We start from the raw sequence: 17,046 nt of genomic DNA, 5'->3' as shown, positions 1-17,046 counted from the left end.
GCTTTCTTGTTCTGCTCGTCTGTGCTTGTGGAGGAGGTAGCAAAGGAACTGACAGGTTGGGGTGGTTGAAGCTGGGGACTGCTTTGTGATTGAAGAGTTGGATTGGATTCTGTTATAGGTGTTGCTTCAACTGATACTGGCGTTGAGATGGATACCTTCTTGTTAGTGCCAGATTCCATTTCAATTCCCTGCCTCAAGTTGCTGGCTCGCACCGTCTCATTTTGAGCAGCCTGTAAGTTTGATACGTATCACTAGGGCAGACAAATTGAAAAAGATACATGGTAACAAATTACAGAAGGAATACCAATCAGAAGAATATGATAGAAGATGGTACATAGAAACGTGACTTGCACAAAACATAACATTTGATTCGTCCTTGTCAAAGTTGTAAAAAGATATAGAATCAAGTTTAAAGATGAAAGTAGCCGAAGAATTCACTGGTCAATACGCCAATGCAAAAGAACTTGGAGAATCACTACCATTGGTCCTTTCTGCAATTTGATCCACATAGGGAGAGCAGTAGACTAGAATGGGAATTGTTGATGTTAGTTAATTTGTGTTCTATCTATTGCCAAGACTTCCTCGTCTTCCCCTATTAACAACAGGGTATCACGTCGCATCATTTAGATTCTCACGAAATGTGACTTGTTAAGTATAATGCACAAACTGATCAGAACGAACGAGTACAGCAGCAAGAAAACGCATTCTCCATAAACGAAGTATTATTTTATTGCTCAATATGGAAGGGTAGCAATCCCATTGATAGAAGTGATGGGGTTCAAAACCTATCAGCACAAACACAAAACATATAATTTGAATGAAATTGCCAGAACACACTAATCACTGAAAAAGGCAGCATGGAGCACACCTATAAAAGTTGCCACCCTTCTGCATATCAGGTCACCTGCAAAACCATCCAGGTTGTATAGTAGTATCATTTCAAACTATTATGCAGCTACATGCCCTAATTTCGATCTCAGGAAAAATGATCAGTAACATGGGCAATGTCAAATGTTATGAACACCAGTCCTTGAATCATACATTTCGAACTTCTTAACTGCTTTGCAGACAAGATGCTAGACTTCAAGGAAGGGAAGTAAGCAGCATGACAGTAATCTTCCCTCTCTAGCCATCAAGTTAGTCCCTCCATTAGGTTTTTCATATAAAGCTTCAAATCCCACTTTCCCCCTAAACTATTAAATTTGTCCCTTCTTACCTCCTGAATATTTTAGTCCCGACATGCCTCCTAAACCCCTGAACTTACTTCTGGTCCTACCTTACCATTACCCCCTAAACTATTAAATTCATCCTTACTTACCTCTTGAACTATCAAACTCAATACCTAGTTACCATTTCATATTTATTGTTTGTGGGTGTTCTAAATCAATTATGAGAGAAAAGTGATAGTTCTGCGGGTAAGATGGGACTGAAAATAGTTTAGGAGGCAGCAAGCAGGGGGAAAATTCAATAGTTTAGGGGGACGTTCTAGGAACTAAAAATAGTTTAGAGGGTAAGAAGGGACAATTTAATAGTGTAGGGGCAAGTTGGGAACAGAGCCTTCAGATTTTGTAGTCTTTTGTTTTCTTTTTTGTGCAAAGGCGTTAGTCTTGAAGTTAGAACATTTATATGAAGATCCTGTAAAATCAAGTTGTTGTATTGTGTTTGTTAACTATGAAAATGTAAGATTTGAAACTTACACTACTATCCCAAGTATCAATCCTTTACATCATGATCTTGCAACGATTAGCTTTGTATCGTGCATTTCAGTTAACGGTGTTTAAAACTTAAATATTCTAATCAACCTAACCAAAACATGAGTTATTTAACTCTTGTTTTCTGCAAACAGTCCATCATGAGTAGAATACGAGATGTCTGATACTCATTTTTGTTTTCTGAATTGTCTAGGAGAGAGTGGATGATATACGGCAGTTTGTATAGGCCTCAGGTTGATTGGTTTAAAATTTAGTTCATCTACAATCTATGTCATCTGAAGCAGGCATGGTTAAACAAAATGAATCTTTGCAGCACAGATACTGACATGGGACATTTTTGGATTCTGGCCTTCTGGATAACCATCTTTTTGGATTTTGACCTTTGAGCTCTTAACTATAAAATAATAACCCTCAGCCCTCACAACAACTTTGGAGTTTTGCTACAGTGGAGGGGTCCTTCAGCATAGTATCAAAGCAACCCAAGTTCATCCAAATCTGTTTGGCCACAAATTAAAAGAGGTTTTTAATATATATATAAGCTGTGTGAGTCTGGTGTTAGATTATAAAACTATAACCTTTAACGCTCAAAACAACTATAAAATTCATCCCAATTTTGGCCTTCGTGACTTGCAGCCTTCGAAATTCCCTAGTAATCAAAGCTTTACAAATTATATTGACTAATGCATAGAGATAAATTACTTCATATGAATATGGCCCTTATCCAAATTTCAAATCAAGCACACCCTTTAGAGTATTAGACAGCAGTCAGCAGCACAAGAGGAAAAGAAGAAAAAGATGATAAAGAATAAAAAAAAAAAAAAAGAGGCAAAAGGGGGGATAAAATATCAGCGGCCAATTATGGAGAGAATGAAAATTTTAAAAAAATGGCAGGAAACCAACACATGAGGGGAAGTAGAGTGAAAACAAGACAAACAACAAAGAGAAGCAAAAGAAAACAGAAGAAAGAAGAAAAATGATCGAGAAATGTACACAAATATCTTACTGGCCTAATCACTTTGTCCAAACTTGCAAACTTTTTTGGGGGTGTACCACTGGTTTTCTCTGAGGCAGTAATTGGATGTGGTAGCAGAGAAAGGCTGATCATTCCACCAAAATTTGAAAGCAAGCAGAAAAAATTCACTGTCCTGATCATTTTCCCTAAACTTGCAAGCTTTTTGGAGGCATATTGATGGCTTTCACCTGAGACAGTCAATGGGTGCAGTAGCAGTGAAAGTGAGAAGTTGCACTGCATGTCTCATCGGTGGGCTGCACATGATGATCCAAAGATATATGACCGAAGCGTATAATTATCCCTCTTTTCAATTAAGAGTTGCAGTGTTTTGCTGCTGCTCAGAAGCGCTTGCGGGGCAGATACGAGACATGCATTATTAACAGGTCTGGCAAGCAGTACTTAACACCATGGGCATGCAACCACACCCCCATCCCATAGGGGTGCTAAACCGTATCCGTATCCGAGAAAATATCCGTAACCGTACCGTTAGGATACGAATATGGTTACTCAAATGTATAACCGATAGGATATGGTTACGGATATGGTTTTGTAGTGAAATATCCGTATCCGAAATATCTGAATACATATTAGTCATACTCTTATGATAGTTCGATTCTTAGATTATGGATTTGTGGTTAATTTTGATGATCAAAATGTCTAATCTTAACTTTTCAGTTATAATGGACATATTAACGAACTCTTTTGTATCACATGAACTATGTTTTTCTCAAAACTATCTAGTTTTGTCATATCTGTTTTGTATCCGCATGCATATCCGCTTATATATCCGCATGTATATCTGTAACCGTATCCGATTTTAGCGGATATGGTTATAAATTTTTCTTACCGAGGTATATCTGTATCCGTATCCGAGATGGATAAGCAGATATGCCCAACCGGGAAAAAAAACAGATGCAAAACACATACACATCCTTAAGTGCTCATTATAACAATAACTGAAGAACACCAAAATCAGAGTCTACTGTCAACTAGTAAGCTTATATCAAGAATAAAATCTTTCCAGTTTTTTCAATAATTATATCAAGGTGAAGTCCTTCCATCTGAATAAAGGCCTTTAACAAATTTCAAATTGAGCCACATTCAAAGAAATTTTACTAAATTGGGTCTCCAACATTGAGTTTGCTTATGCAGCCGTGATGTAAAAAGGACCAGGCCAACAGGTCTTTAATTGTCTAACCATCAATCCATCACATGAAAGAAGCTAGTTTTAGCGTTTAGCATGTGGAAATGCACATGCAAGAAACTAGTTTTAAGAGAACGAAGTGTTTAGCGTGTGGAAATGCAGATACAATTTGAAGGTGTCATAAATAAAATTTCGAGACCTGAACTGTCCACAGGGAACGTGCATAAGTTAAAAACCATCTACTGGGGCCTTCTCATGTGACAAAAGAAGATGTCATCCTAATATTCCTTTTTTTTCTTTTTTCTTTTTTAAATGGTCAGTGATAATAAGACCAAACATTAAATTATATGCAGATTACTCAGGGAATATGCTATGGTTTCCAGATAAGCCTTTGACCGCAGTAAATACCAAATCACGAAGAAAATTGAGTACTGGTCAAATAGTACATACATACATGTGTATGTGCGTGCACGTGCAGGCAGGCACGCATGTGTACTTTACGAATAGATACATAAAGATTCCAATATGAGTTACAAAGAAGATTTCTTTTCTTTAAACTTCTAGAAAACATTTTCCATGATTTTCCCCACAAATATATCTGAAAAAAATTATAAAGCATAAATATGGTATAACCAGCAGAAATTTTGCTGGCTATTTTTAGTTTTGGAATGCTATAATGTAAAATGACCGCAAATACTAACTTTGCTCAAATCATGAAGAAAGAAAAGAATTATAAGTGAAAGTCATAATAAGATAATGAATATGTTGTTCTTACTTGCATCTGAGCACGGACATGCTCCAGCTTGGATTCCTAATACATCAACCTCAAGTAAGAAATAAAATGGTTTAGCAAGGAAAAAAAATAAATATTATGTAATCCAAATTTGAGACCTGCTCTTCTAGTCCTTCCTTCAGATAAGTGATTAGAGATGCTCTGGTGGCTTCCGCGCTTCTGAGCTGATCAATGCACTGTTTCAGAATATTCTCCTGCTCTTGGAGCTTATTGATCAAAGGCGATCCTTGCAGATTACCTGATTAAGGATGGTAAAATATTATGGAGAACTCACGACACAAAAAAAGAAAAAAAAAGAAATGTAATAGTTTATGATGTAGTTTGGAAAGTGCACATAGTGTCAGCAAGAACATCAGCATTCAGTTAAGACTAGATTGGTTTGCCTTCAGCATCTCTTGGCTTGTGCAACTTATAAGTATGTCCAAGAAAATATCCCCTACGACCATTACAATTTTGAATTATTTTAAGAACACTCCTGAGAATCCAGTAAGAAGGAAACATCTCCAAAGGCCAATAGGGGGGGCAACAACAATGATTATGACAATAATCAGTACCATCCTTTTCAAGTGTAAGCGAAAAAAGAACTGAAACATATCCACTATAACACAATGTTGGGAATTTAACGCCTAAACCCCTAATGCAACAGAAACGCAGAATAGAGAACAGTACACCAAGTTTTAACGAGGTTCGGCAACTGCCTACGTCCTCGGGAGCCACACAGATAATTTCTTATTAATCAAACAAGAAATTACAATTGAAGAGCAAATCCCTAAACTGGGATTTCTCAAATGAACACTGTAGCAACAGTGTTAATGATTAAAGGGAATAAACCCTTTCAATTTATCACTTGAGAATAAGTGAATGTCCACAATAAAACCCCAGTTCTCTTTTCTCTCTCTCTCCTTAAATACCCCCTCAACCACCGTTGAAAAAGCTGGGGATTAATTAGAAAATCACTGCTGTGATTTTAGGGCTTTAGAACGCTGCTGCGTTGATTTCTCCCGCCGCCAGAGAGAATGTCGGGGAGGAGAAGTTTCGGCACACAAAACCCTAGGGCATCGGGGGTTTAAATAGGCGGGATTTGGACAGGCTGGCGACAGCCTGTCACCAGCGATCCGCTCGGACGCGGAGGTGGGAGGCTTGACGCGGATGTGGGAGGCCAAACGCTGAGGTCAAAGGGGGCGGACGCGATGGTCGAGTGTTCGCCGAGGGTCGCGTCTTCCGAGGGTCGCGTCTTCGTCGTGGCCGAGGGTCGCGTTTGCCACGCTATGGACCTCGAGCTCACCTGCATCGACTTCGAGCTCGTCGGAGCTTCGCTGGAGCTCCTCGCCGCAATTGAGGTGAGTTTGGTCTACACCCAAACTAACAATCTCCCACTTGGAGACCAAACCGCCATCAGCAGGCTATCCCATCAAGCTCCTCTCCTGTGTGGCTCCGCCCTCATCATCTATGCATGAAGGCAAACTGAAGTTGCGCACAACTCCAGTTTCTGAACGGTCACCGTCTTTGTTAACATGTCTGCTGGATTCTTACTTCCTGGAATCTTTTCCAGTTTTAACACGTCATCTTCCAACAGGGATCTGATGAAGTGGTACCGAAGCGCAATATGCTTCGTTCTAGAATGAAATGCTGAATTCTTCGCCAAGTGTATCGCACTCTGACTATCACTGTGCAAAACATTCTTCTCCCGTTTGAATCCCAGCTCTGTCACCAAACCCTGAAGCCATATCATCTCTTTACTGGCTTCAGTGACTGCAACGTACTCAGCTTCTGTAGTGGATAGGGTAACGATCTTCTGTACCTGTGACATCCAACTAACAGCTGTAGTTCCAACGGTGAATACATAGCCGGTGGTGCTTCTTCGGTGATCAACTTCGCCGCCGAAGTCTGCATCTACGTACCCTTGCACTTCTACCTCTCCCTTACCAAAGTGCAAACACTTCTGTGTGGTGCCTCGTAGATATCTCAGAATCCACTTGACCGCTTCCCAATGAGCTTTTCCTGGATTCGACATAAACCGGCTGACAACTCCCACTGCATGGCCAATGTCTGGTCTCGTACAGACCATTGCGTACATCAGACTTCCGATAGCTGAGGCGTAAGGAACCTGAGCCATACTCTCTTTCTCTTCTTCTGACTGAGGAGACTGATCCTTCGATAGACGAAAATGGCTGGCCAAGGGTGTGCTCACAGGCTTGGCGTCGCCCATATTGAATCTCTGCAAAACACGGTTGATGTACTCCGTCTGAGATAACTGCAAGAGACCTCTCTTCTTATCTCTCGTGATTTGCATTCCAAGGATCTTCTTCGCTGGACCCAAGTCCTTCATGTCAAACTCCTTTGACAGCTGCTGCTTCAAACTCTTGATATCTTTCATATCTGCTCCTGCAACCAACATATCATCAACATACAGCAGTAGGATGATATAGCTGGACTGATATCTTTTGAAGTAGCAACAGTGGTCGGCGTTGCACTTCTGGAAACCTTCCTTGTGCATAAAGCCGTCAAACTTTCTGTACCACTGCCTTGGGGCTTGTTTCAGGCCATACAAGCTCTTCTTGAGTCTGCACACCAGGTTCTTCTTCTTTTCTTCTGAGAAACCTTCTGGCTGGTGCATGTATATCTCCTCTTCTAGATCTCCGTGAAGAAACGCCGTCTTCACGTCTAACTGCTCGAGATGAAGATCTTCAATTGCTACAATACTCATCACGGTCCTGATAGTATTTAGCTTCACCACGGGAGCGAAAATATCGGTGTAGTCAATTCCTTCCTTCTGCTGGAAACCTTTGACAACCAGTCGGGCTTTATATCTTCGATCTGGAACCATCCTGCTCCTCTTTCACCCGATACACCCATTTGTTGTGGAGTGCCTTCTTACCCGTGGGCAACTCAGCTAGTTCCCACGTCTGGTTTGATATGAGAGACTTCATCTCATCTTTCATTGCAAGCTCCCACTTGCTCGCATCTCCACACTGACAAGCTTCATCAAAGCTTTCAGGCTCCCCACCATCTGTCAACAACAGATAGTTCATGTATCTCCTGTTGGGTACAGGAGGACGAGAAGATCTTCTTAATATCGGAGCTGGTGCGTCGGGCTCCTGCGCACCATCTTGTCCAACAGGCTCTTCTTGCTGAGGACCCTCTGCATTGGGTTCTTCCGAGAGGTTACTCGGGACATCATCTGCATCTATAAATGTGGACTCGCTCTCTGAGTCGTCAGTCTTGTGCATGTCCTTGTACATCACCTTCTCGTTGAATATCACATCTCTGCTCCGGATCACCTTCTTGTTTTCGTTGTCCCAAATGCGGTAGCCGAACTCATCTTCACCATAGCCGATGAAAGTGCATTTCTTTGACTTGGGATCAAGCTTATTCCTGCCTTGATCACTAATATGCACGTAAGCTACACAACCGAAAACTTTAAGATGTGAGAGTTTTACCTCCTTTCCGCACCATACCTCCTCTGGTATTCTGTGCTCCAATGGAACCGATGGACCTCGGTTGATCAAGTAAGCTGCTGTGTTGACCGCTTCTGCCCAGAACTGCTTCGGTAGGCCTGATTGTACTCGAATGCTTCTGGCTCTCTCTGTCAACGTTCGGTTCATCCGCTCAGCTACACCATTTTGCTGAGGCGTGCCGGGCACGGTTCTCTCCATTCTGATCCCGTGCTCATAGCAGAACTTCTTGAATCCGGTGTCTTCATATTCACCGCCATTGTCGGTCCTGAGCTTATTTATTCTCAGACCGGTCTCATTCTCGACCATAGCTTTCCATCTCCTGAAAGCCTCAAATACTTCTGACTTATGCTTCAGAAAGTAGACCCACACTTTCCGAGAGTGATCATCGATAAAAGTCACGAAGTAGTGTTTTCCACCAATGGACGCGGTGGTTGTTGGTCCCCACACATCTGAGTGAACGAGCTCTAGCTTCTCTTTCCTGGGGATTCTGCCACTTGTCTGAAAGTTAACCCTCTTCTGCTTTCCAAGTATGTATTCTTCACATATATCTAAATCAACTGATTCTAGACCTGGGAGTTTTCCCTTTGTGTGCATGATTTTCATCCCCTTTTCACTCATATGACCGAGTCTCTGGTGCCACAGCTTTGAAGTCTCATTGCCTGCTGCAACTGAGATCGAACAACGTGCACCTGCTGTCATATATAGGGTACCAGTCTTCCTGCCTCGGGCAATCGTCATTCCAATCATCTCCATGGAAGGTGGTGGTGTATCCTTCGCCAGCCAACTGGCCTACGGATATTAAATTCTTTCTCAGGTCGGGAATATGCCTGACATCCTTCAGCTCCCATACTGACCCGTTTAACTTAATTTTCACCACGTCTTTGCCCACAATAGCACATGGTTGATCCCCAAGATATACGTATCCAAGATTTCCGGGGGTATACTTCTCGAAGAATTCTTTCTGAGAGGTAGCATGGAACGACGCTCCTGAATCTAACACCCAAGATTCCTCCTTGCTCTCCAAAGAGCATATCAATGCGTCGTCTCCTCCTGAGGTGGAAGTGACATTCACCTCTGCCTTCTCATCTCGATCTTCAGCGCGCGAGAAGTAGAAATATACGCTTCGCGTGTAAATATTATTAGATTTGTACATTAGGGTTCTACGTTGATCATTTTACTAATTTAGGGCTAACCAAATTGCTATCCGGGGTTATCCGCTTAATTATCTGTTTGTTAGTTGTTGTGTATGCGTCTCTTGTAAATGACAAGGGTCCTCTCATTGGAAGAGATGGATGCTAATTAAATAATTTTTATGCCTGCAACTTTCATAGCTGATATATGGCTTCACCAATTATTCCTTTTGAGTACCAATCATTGGCCTTAAAAAAAAAGGGTTGGCCCATCTATCAAAATGCCTTGGATGATTAGGTGATCTGTAGTTTGGGATGATTACCTAATTTCGTTTATTTTATGATTCATGATGCGAAGAACATAACCATGCATGCCTTTAATTTGGAGGACTGATAGTGTATATAAAGCAGTTCTCAGATTTAATTTTAATGCAAAGATTATTAATTTAGGGGCTTTAATGTTGGGAATTTAACGCCTAAATCCCCTTTTGCAACAGAAACGCAGAATAGAGAACAGTACACCAAGTTTTAACGAGGTTCGGCAACTGCCTACGTCCTCGGGAGCCACACAGATAATTTCTTATTTAATCAAACAAGAAATTACAAATTTAGGAGCAAATCCCTAAACTGGGATTTCTCAGATGAACACTGTAGCAACAGTGTTAATGATTAAAGGGAATAAACCCTTTCAATTTATCACTTGAGAATAAGTGAATGTCCACAATAAAACCCCAGTTCTCTTTTCTCTCTCTCTCTCTCCTTAAATACCCCCTCAACCACCGTTGAAAAAGCTGGGGATTAATTAGAAAATCACTGCTGTGATTTTAGGGCTTTAGAACGCTGCTGCGTTGATTTCTTCCGCCGCCAGAGAGAATGTCGGGGAGGAGAAGCTTCGGCACACAAAACCCTAGGGCATCGGGGGTTTAAATAGGCGGGATTTGGACAGGCTGGCGACAGCCTGTCACCAGCGATCCGCTCGGACGCGGAGGTGGGAGGCTTGACGCGGATGTGGGAGGCCAAACGCTGAGGTCAAAGGGGGCGGACGCGATGGTCGAGTGTTCGCCGAGGGTCGCGTCTTCCGAGGGTCGCGTCTTCGTCGTGGCCGAGGGTCGCGTTTGCCACGCTATGGACCTCGAGCTCGCCTGCATCGACTTCGAGCTCGTCGGAGCTTCGCCGGAGCTCCTCGCCGCAATTGAGGTGAGTTTGGTCTACACCCAAACTAACACACAAGACCAAGCATCAAAGTTTTAGTTTTAAATAAGTACGAAAAACAAAGAAAAGGGTCACCCCCGTGTTATTTAGCTCACTTCTGAAATGAGAAAAACATCATAGAAATAACATTTCAAGTAAAGAAGGAAGGTAATGTCTCTAGAACCTTTCATGAGAACTCAAGGTTATCCTGACAACTTAACAAAGGATTGGAAAGGTTTGCTACATTCAGGTACTTTAACAAATGGAGCAAATATAAACAGTAAGTTTCCCACTTTTTAGTATATATAATGAAATGTGTGGCAGTTGAAGCAAGTTACAGACAAGAAGACTAGCCCATAAGGTATCCATTTCTAACTCTATTTTCTCGTGCATACTTTGTTGGCGTATCAAGTGTAACTTTTATTATTAAATTCGACTTAATTTAGTGTAAGAGAATGACGCTAAACAAAAAAGACAATGAACAATTAAGACATGTAATGCACAAGCATTGGAGCACAATAGGTAACAATTAACTCATGGAGTTATTCATTTTAAGATATAAAAAGATTGAACAGATGTCAAGCTAGAGGACCAGTATAAAAAAGTTTTGGAAAAAAAATGTTCAAGAAAAAAAAATTGTTCAAGTTGTTCATACCTTGCATGGAAGAAACATCAATATCTTTTGCTATCCTCTCAACCAGATTAATAGCAGCCTTACATTTGTTTAAGGTAGTGTCTTCATTAAAATGTTCATCAAGAACAGATTGATATGCTGTCACTATTTTCTCAGGCATCCCTCCAACTGCTAATTTCTATACAAGCACCCCAATCCAAAAGACAGTGTTAACTAAGTCGACACAAGAAACAGCATGAACTGATAGAGATCAATATGGAACTTAATCACTCACCAGCCTTATTGTTTGAGTATCTCTTTTTACGAGTTTTATGGCATTTGACTTTGAACTCTTCCCATTGCTATCCAACAAGGTAGTCAGCCCAGTCTCTTTACCAAGAATATCGCTTTTGAGGCCTTGCCCACGTGATCCAAAGACCTTCCTTTCTTCCCAAATTCCTACCTGATAAAAACACAAGGTGCTCCATTTCATCGTTATTGATCCAAAGTGTGCAAAAATGAATATTGCTCATCTTATCTTTACTGATGACATCTTAATGTTTGGGACAGGAAATGCTAGGTCGATTAGATCAATTCAGCAAAAGTTTGATGAATTTAATCAAGCATCAGATTTGATGCCTACCTAGCCCATCTAAGTATGTCGTGTTTTCGGGAGAAGTTGGTGAACCTGCTAAAGAGGAAATCTTGGATGTTTTGGGATACAATGAGTGTAAATTGCCAATCAAGTATTTGGGGATGCCCATGGCAAGCAATACAATATCCGACTGCAGTTGTTACTATCTAAGCTCACTCATAAATCCATCTTGACAAGCTAGGTAATCGTCATATGCAAGGAGGTTTCAGCTGTCAAAATCTGTGCTCTTGTAATTCAGAGGTACAGGGTCAATAATTTCATTTTGCCTTTGAAAGGTATAAAGCAAGGGGATGCTATATGTAGGAGATACCTTTGGGGTGGTTTTCATGATTCTTCAAAAGCTGCTAAGGTGTCTCGAGAGAAAGTGTGCCAACGTCACAAACTGGGGGATTAGGTGTGTTTTCAGCTACCATCTGGAGTAGCGTATCTACCCTTAAGCTTTTGTGGGCAATTCACCATAAGAAAGATTTTATTATGGATTAAATGGATCCGATCTAATTACATAGACGCAGAACTTGAGGGGCGTGCAAGCTAAAATGGATGATTCATGGTTATCAAAACAGTTGTTAAGCAATTGCTGATTGGGTTTCTACTGATGCAGCTCTTCTTAAGTTGCAAAGTTGGTGCATTAATGGAAAATTCAAACTATGCCTTGCTTATTCTAGTATTGACCTTATCTATCTTCACTGAACTGGAATCAGACTATCTGAGGGGGGCTAAACTTGCCTAAACAAGTAAACATTCCTGTATTTTTATGGTTAGTATCAGTTTCAGATTATTAACCCAAAATAGGATGGGTAAGTTTGATATTTCTCTTACAAATATATTTCTATTATACAATCACGCTGCTGGAGTCACCATCACCTTTTCTTTACATGCAAATTCTCACCTGAGGCGTGAAATATCATTATGACTTTGTTGAATTTTAGAATGAGGAGCCGTGAATGGTTACACTTATGAACTGGTTTGCATGTAATATGAAAGGCAGGGGATTTGATAAAGAGGTTACAAGAGCAGTTTTGGCTGCTACAGTTTATAGTATATGGTTTTAAAGAAACAAGAGATACCATGGAGAAGACGGGAGGGACCGGCCACGTTGTCTTGTGAAGTGTATTAAAGTCAGTATTCTTAGACAAATATATCATTGTAATGTGCCTTTGAAGTTCAAGGCTTACTCTGTGCTGCTCAACTGGTAATGAAATTTATTGTTCATTGAAACCGCAACACATCCCCGCCCAAAAAAAAGGGACTAAGCATTAGACCTGGTGGTAACATTTAATCCCAAAACTCTAGGGTACGCAACATGAATAGAATGAATGTGTACCAAAAACTTAAGCAAAGGCAATGATGTTGTTTTTCGGGATAAGACAAAAGAAATAATAGATGGAAAACTAGAGACCATTTGTAATTTCTAACTGAGAGTTTGTAATTTAGTGTCTAAGACATGAGAAAACACTAGAATTTACAGAAATATAAAGCATATAACTTGAATCAAAGACTGAGATAACTTGAAGAAGATAAATATATGTTAAACAAAGTAAATTCATATAAAGCAAAGGGACCAAAATGGTGGAAATAAACCTCATAAGTTCACAATGCAGCATCAGGGATTCCTATATTTGGAGGGTGATAAAGCCTAAGTCTACTTGTAGGTAGATATGGCATAGCAAGCCCCTTCCTCAGACTGAAGTACCAATGCGTGTTATGCTATGCACTATGACATACCATATCCCAAAATTATGAGCAACATCATATAGGGGTATGTATGGATACAGGTCACACTAGTTAGAACTTTTACAAGCTAAGTTAGCTAACAAACAAATTGCAATGTCATATGGAAGCCATCAAAATGCACTATTATGAAGTTACACAAGTTTCCAGTTAGAACATACCTGTGTTCTGTGATAAGTCAATTTTAAGCAAAGATGAGAACAAATTTTGTTTTTGAGGAAGCATCGAATAAAACAAGGGCTTTTGCTTTGTCAAAAAGGCTACCTTATGGTACAACAAGAAATGTGATTTCTAGTCTTACAAGTTCTTTTTCCCTTTAGTGCAGACATACATAATTAACACAACGCTCATCTTACAGGCAACGGAAACGGTTGAGACAGAAATTAACTTACTAATCTCATAACCACATTCTTTCCAAGATCTTCACTGTTCTCATATACATTTTTCAGCACTCCAGGAAGAACCTTCCAGAACTCATTGACAAACTCGCTCCCTTTACGTCTGCTGTTCTGTAATATGTCATTTGCTAGATAAAGAAAAGACACTCTTTGTTCCTTTGATGAGCTATTAAACAGTTTTTCCCATGTCTCAACAACCTGTTTCGCTTTCTTCCGGTGGGATATACACCAAGTTGATAATGCTAGGGAAAGTTAAGAAACAAGAACAAAAAACCAATTTGTTGACTGTATAGTACCATCCAGAAACCGTAAGAATATGACTCCAACAAAAAAAAAAGTTAAATAGAAAGACATGATATTGATATAGCAGAGTAGTGAACAGCACAAAATATTTTTGCTAGAAAGGCAATCAAATCACTGGAGCATTATGCAGCTTCAGCACCATGATAAACACCAAATTAAATTACCTATATGAAATGTAAAACAGGAGATTCTTTCCATGCTAAAGTGTTTAGAGAGTTGAATGATGTTGCATGCAACTCTTCCACTATTACTGTATAAACCAATATAGTACATTTGTAACAGCCACTACCCAATGTACTATGGATTTGCATAATCAGATTTATGACCCAGACTTTTTTGCATAACAGTATAGGATCCAGTCTATAGTATTTTTCCTTTTTCTCCTGATTCTTGTGGGAATTAGACTTTAATCTGGTTGAGAAAAATAATCCTTGTATTTTTCTCGCATTTTCAGAGTTTTTATCTAGAATTTTCCCTGAAGGTTGAGAATTCAAGTCAAAAATGGGTAAGTTGCCTAGCGTCCGTGATTTTATTCCCAGACATACTTTACAATGAAATAGCCATAATGTCCTAAAGGTTGCATGCAAAACATGTCTGTACATTGTCCATCAAGCAATATATATCTTAATAGAGTGAAGTTGCTCAGACAAAACTAACTAAACATGTAGCTTCTGAAAACAGAATTATGTACATGTAAGTTAGCAGAATGTAGATGTTGCTTTCCTCATATCATTTAGTTCTCTATCCTGGAACAAAGGTGACAGCAAGCTAGTTTGATTAATTGATGATGGCATATAATACCTTCAATTTGATGGTTAAATTTAAAAGAGTTAATTGTGGATAGACACTCTGTAGTATATCTGTTTTAAACTTGCTATCCCTCTAGTTCTATTTTTGCAGATGGACCAATGAGGCACTCTCAAAGACAGATTTGTTTTGCCAAAAAGAATCCCCGAGGGCAAAAGACTCAAAAGAATTCATTCCGCAGGTCTATTTGCCAAAAAAACTAGAGTAGTTAGTTCAAAACAGTGATACTACAGGGGGTCTATTTGCAATTAATACAATCTAAAAATCACTGAACAGACTGGTCGTCATTTGTACCTTGAACATGTCAGTTGGCCTACTATCTTAAGCAACAGCATTTGGTTTGAAATAATGGTAATATACTTAAATGCTTATTTTTAAGATGGTAAGTTAGGCTGTAACAAGACAAGCACTGTTTGACATCAATAACAAATAAAATCTAGCAAACATAGGTCACAGTTTTGGTATGTATCATACATGAAATTCATGAGACAAATAAACAGTTATTATGATCTGCTCAAAAATAAATATATCAATTCATATCATTCAAGTTGTGAAGAAATTTCTAACAGACTTGCAAAAGAAAACAAAAAAAATCAGAACTATTAGTTCAAGCGATGCTAACAACAAGAGGATGTGAGTTAAAGTCTATCAAGATAGCCAAAATTGAGCAATCTGATAAAGGATACATTGAATGCTTTTTTGTGTACTGTCAAGCTTATTCAGCTTGTCAGCTAGTGTTAGGCTGTCAAAATCACTCGTCATTTCCCTTTTCCTTATGAGGTAGACATCATATGAACAAGAGATTTCTGTTCCAGTAGCTGCAGAATCAGGTTATAAATAAGGAACATCAGAATCTTGTTTGATAGCTAACAAAGATTTTTTTCAGAGACATAATTACAAAAGCATATTGCATGCCAATAAAAGAAAGTAAACCCTAAATCATAACCAAAATTTCCTACAGCCACCTTCTTATTGCAATTACAATACTGAATACTGAATGCACCAACACACTCTACAGCTAGCCACTTGATATCATGCATGATGTGGCATGGGTTCAAATATATACCTAACAAACATAGCCCGATGATACACAGTGCAAGATGAATAAGTTGCGTTAGGTAAACATGTATCAAATAAGCTTGAGAAATCAGCCCGTACTTAGATTCTGATATATGAAAAGCACCCAGAAGTTTAGCTACGTACGCATAGCATGACATTGCACCATCTAATTATAATAAAGCCATATTTCCCTAGAGATTGTGTACACATAACTAAAGACACACCAAGTGTCTGCAATCACGGAACACATCATCACTTTAACCTTCAATATAGGAAGCTGCCAAGATCATCTCCCAGGATGAATTTCCAAGAAACAAAGATTTCGGTAAACCCTATTTTCTTCCAAGCCTCGCATTTTATGTATTCAATAGATTTCAACTCTGTATCAACATATCTCAATCCACCCAGATACGGCAATCTTGATCCCCGGTGTTGGAAGAAAGCAATAAACAAGATATCAGAAACTGGATTTTCCTATTTGTAGCATGGTCTCTAACTCCATATTTCTCTTGATAGCTAGGATTAGGGATCCCAAATCTTGATAATGTGTCTTAATATTACTTGATCAAGAGAAAAGTGAACTGATGCAAATTAATAAGTGGCGTTGATCGACTCGGTCCTCCATTAGGCTTGGACTGGATTCCGTCCACCGACCAATTAGGGTTCGGTTGGTTCGCAAATAATTGTAATTGCAATTACAACTGAAGTTACGCCTTGCAAAAGGCAAATGCAGTTAGAGCTGCTTGTTTCTCCATAATCCCAGTATGATGTTGCAAAAAGATGATCACTTTTCAGAGACTTATGTTCACAACTGCAGTTATCGAAAAACCCTATTAAAGTTACCAACAAAAAAAAAACTAACTTTTTCCAAAATTGCGAAGTGTACCAAACAGCCACTTCGTTTTAAAAACAAAAACACTAAAGATTCATCATCAAACTCAAATCATTCGAAACCAAAAAAAGAAATAAAACCATAAAAGGCTAAAGCGGGAAATTTTAGAATAGTACCCGAAATTTAGTTCGCCGGCGAGTTCTCTGTG

General features: G+C 39.5%; 1 protein-coding gene across 1 annotated transcript in view; it reads right to left on the bottom strand.

Moving 5' to 3' along the window:
* Window positions 1-16,779, bottom strand: part of LOC109851468 (formin-like protein 5) — a 17,504-nt gene extending 725 nt beyond the window's left edge. Inside the window, exons 1-8 of the mRNA XM_020421603.1 lie at window positions 16,269-16,779; window positions 15,634-15,765; window positions 13,832-14,079; window positions 11,349-11,516; window positions 11,096-11,252; window positions 4,760-4,899; window positions 4,644-4,679; window positions 1-230 (exon numbers count right to left, since the gene is read on the bottom strand). The exon at window positions 1-230 is cut by the window's left edge and continues 725 nt beyond it. Coding sequence (XP_020277192.1) covers window positions 1-230; window positions 4,644-4,679; window positions 4,760-4,899; window positions 11,096-11,252; window positions 11,349-11,516; window positions 13,832-14,079; window positions 15,634-15,765; window positions 16,269-16,296 — 1,139 coding nt within the window. The 5' untranslated portion in view covers window positions 16,297-16,779. The remainder of the gene's footprint in view (window positions 231-4,643; window positions 4,680-4,759; window positions 4,900-11,095; window positions 11,253-11,348; window positions 11,517-13,831; window positions 14,080-15,633; window positions 15,766-16,268) is intronic.

Source organism: Asparagus officinalis, chromosome 8 (genome assembly GCF_001876935.1).
Source record: "Asparagus officinalis chromosome 8, Aspof.V1, whole genome shotgun sequence".
In the NCBI taxonomy this organism is placed as follows: Eukaryota; Viridiplantae; Streptophyta; class Magnoliopsida; order Asparagales; family Asparagaceae; genus Asparagus; species Asparagus officinalis.
Note: the sequence above shows the minus strand (reverse complement) of the source record. Positions and strands in the feature narration are given on the sequence as shown.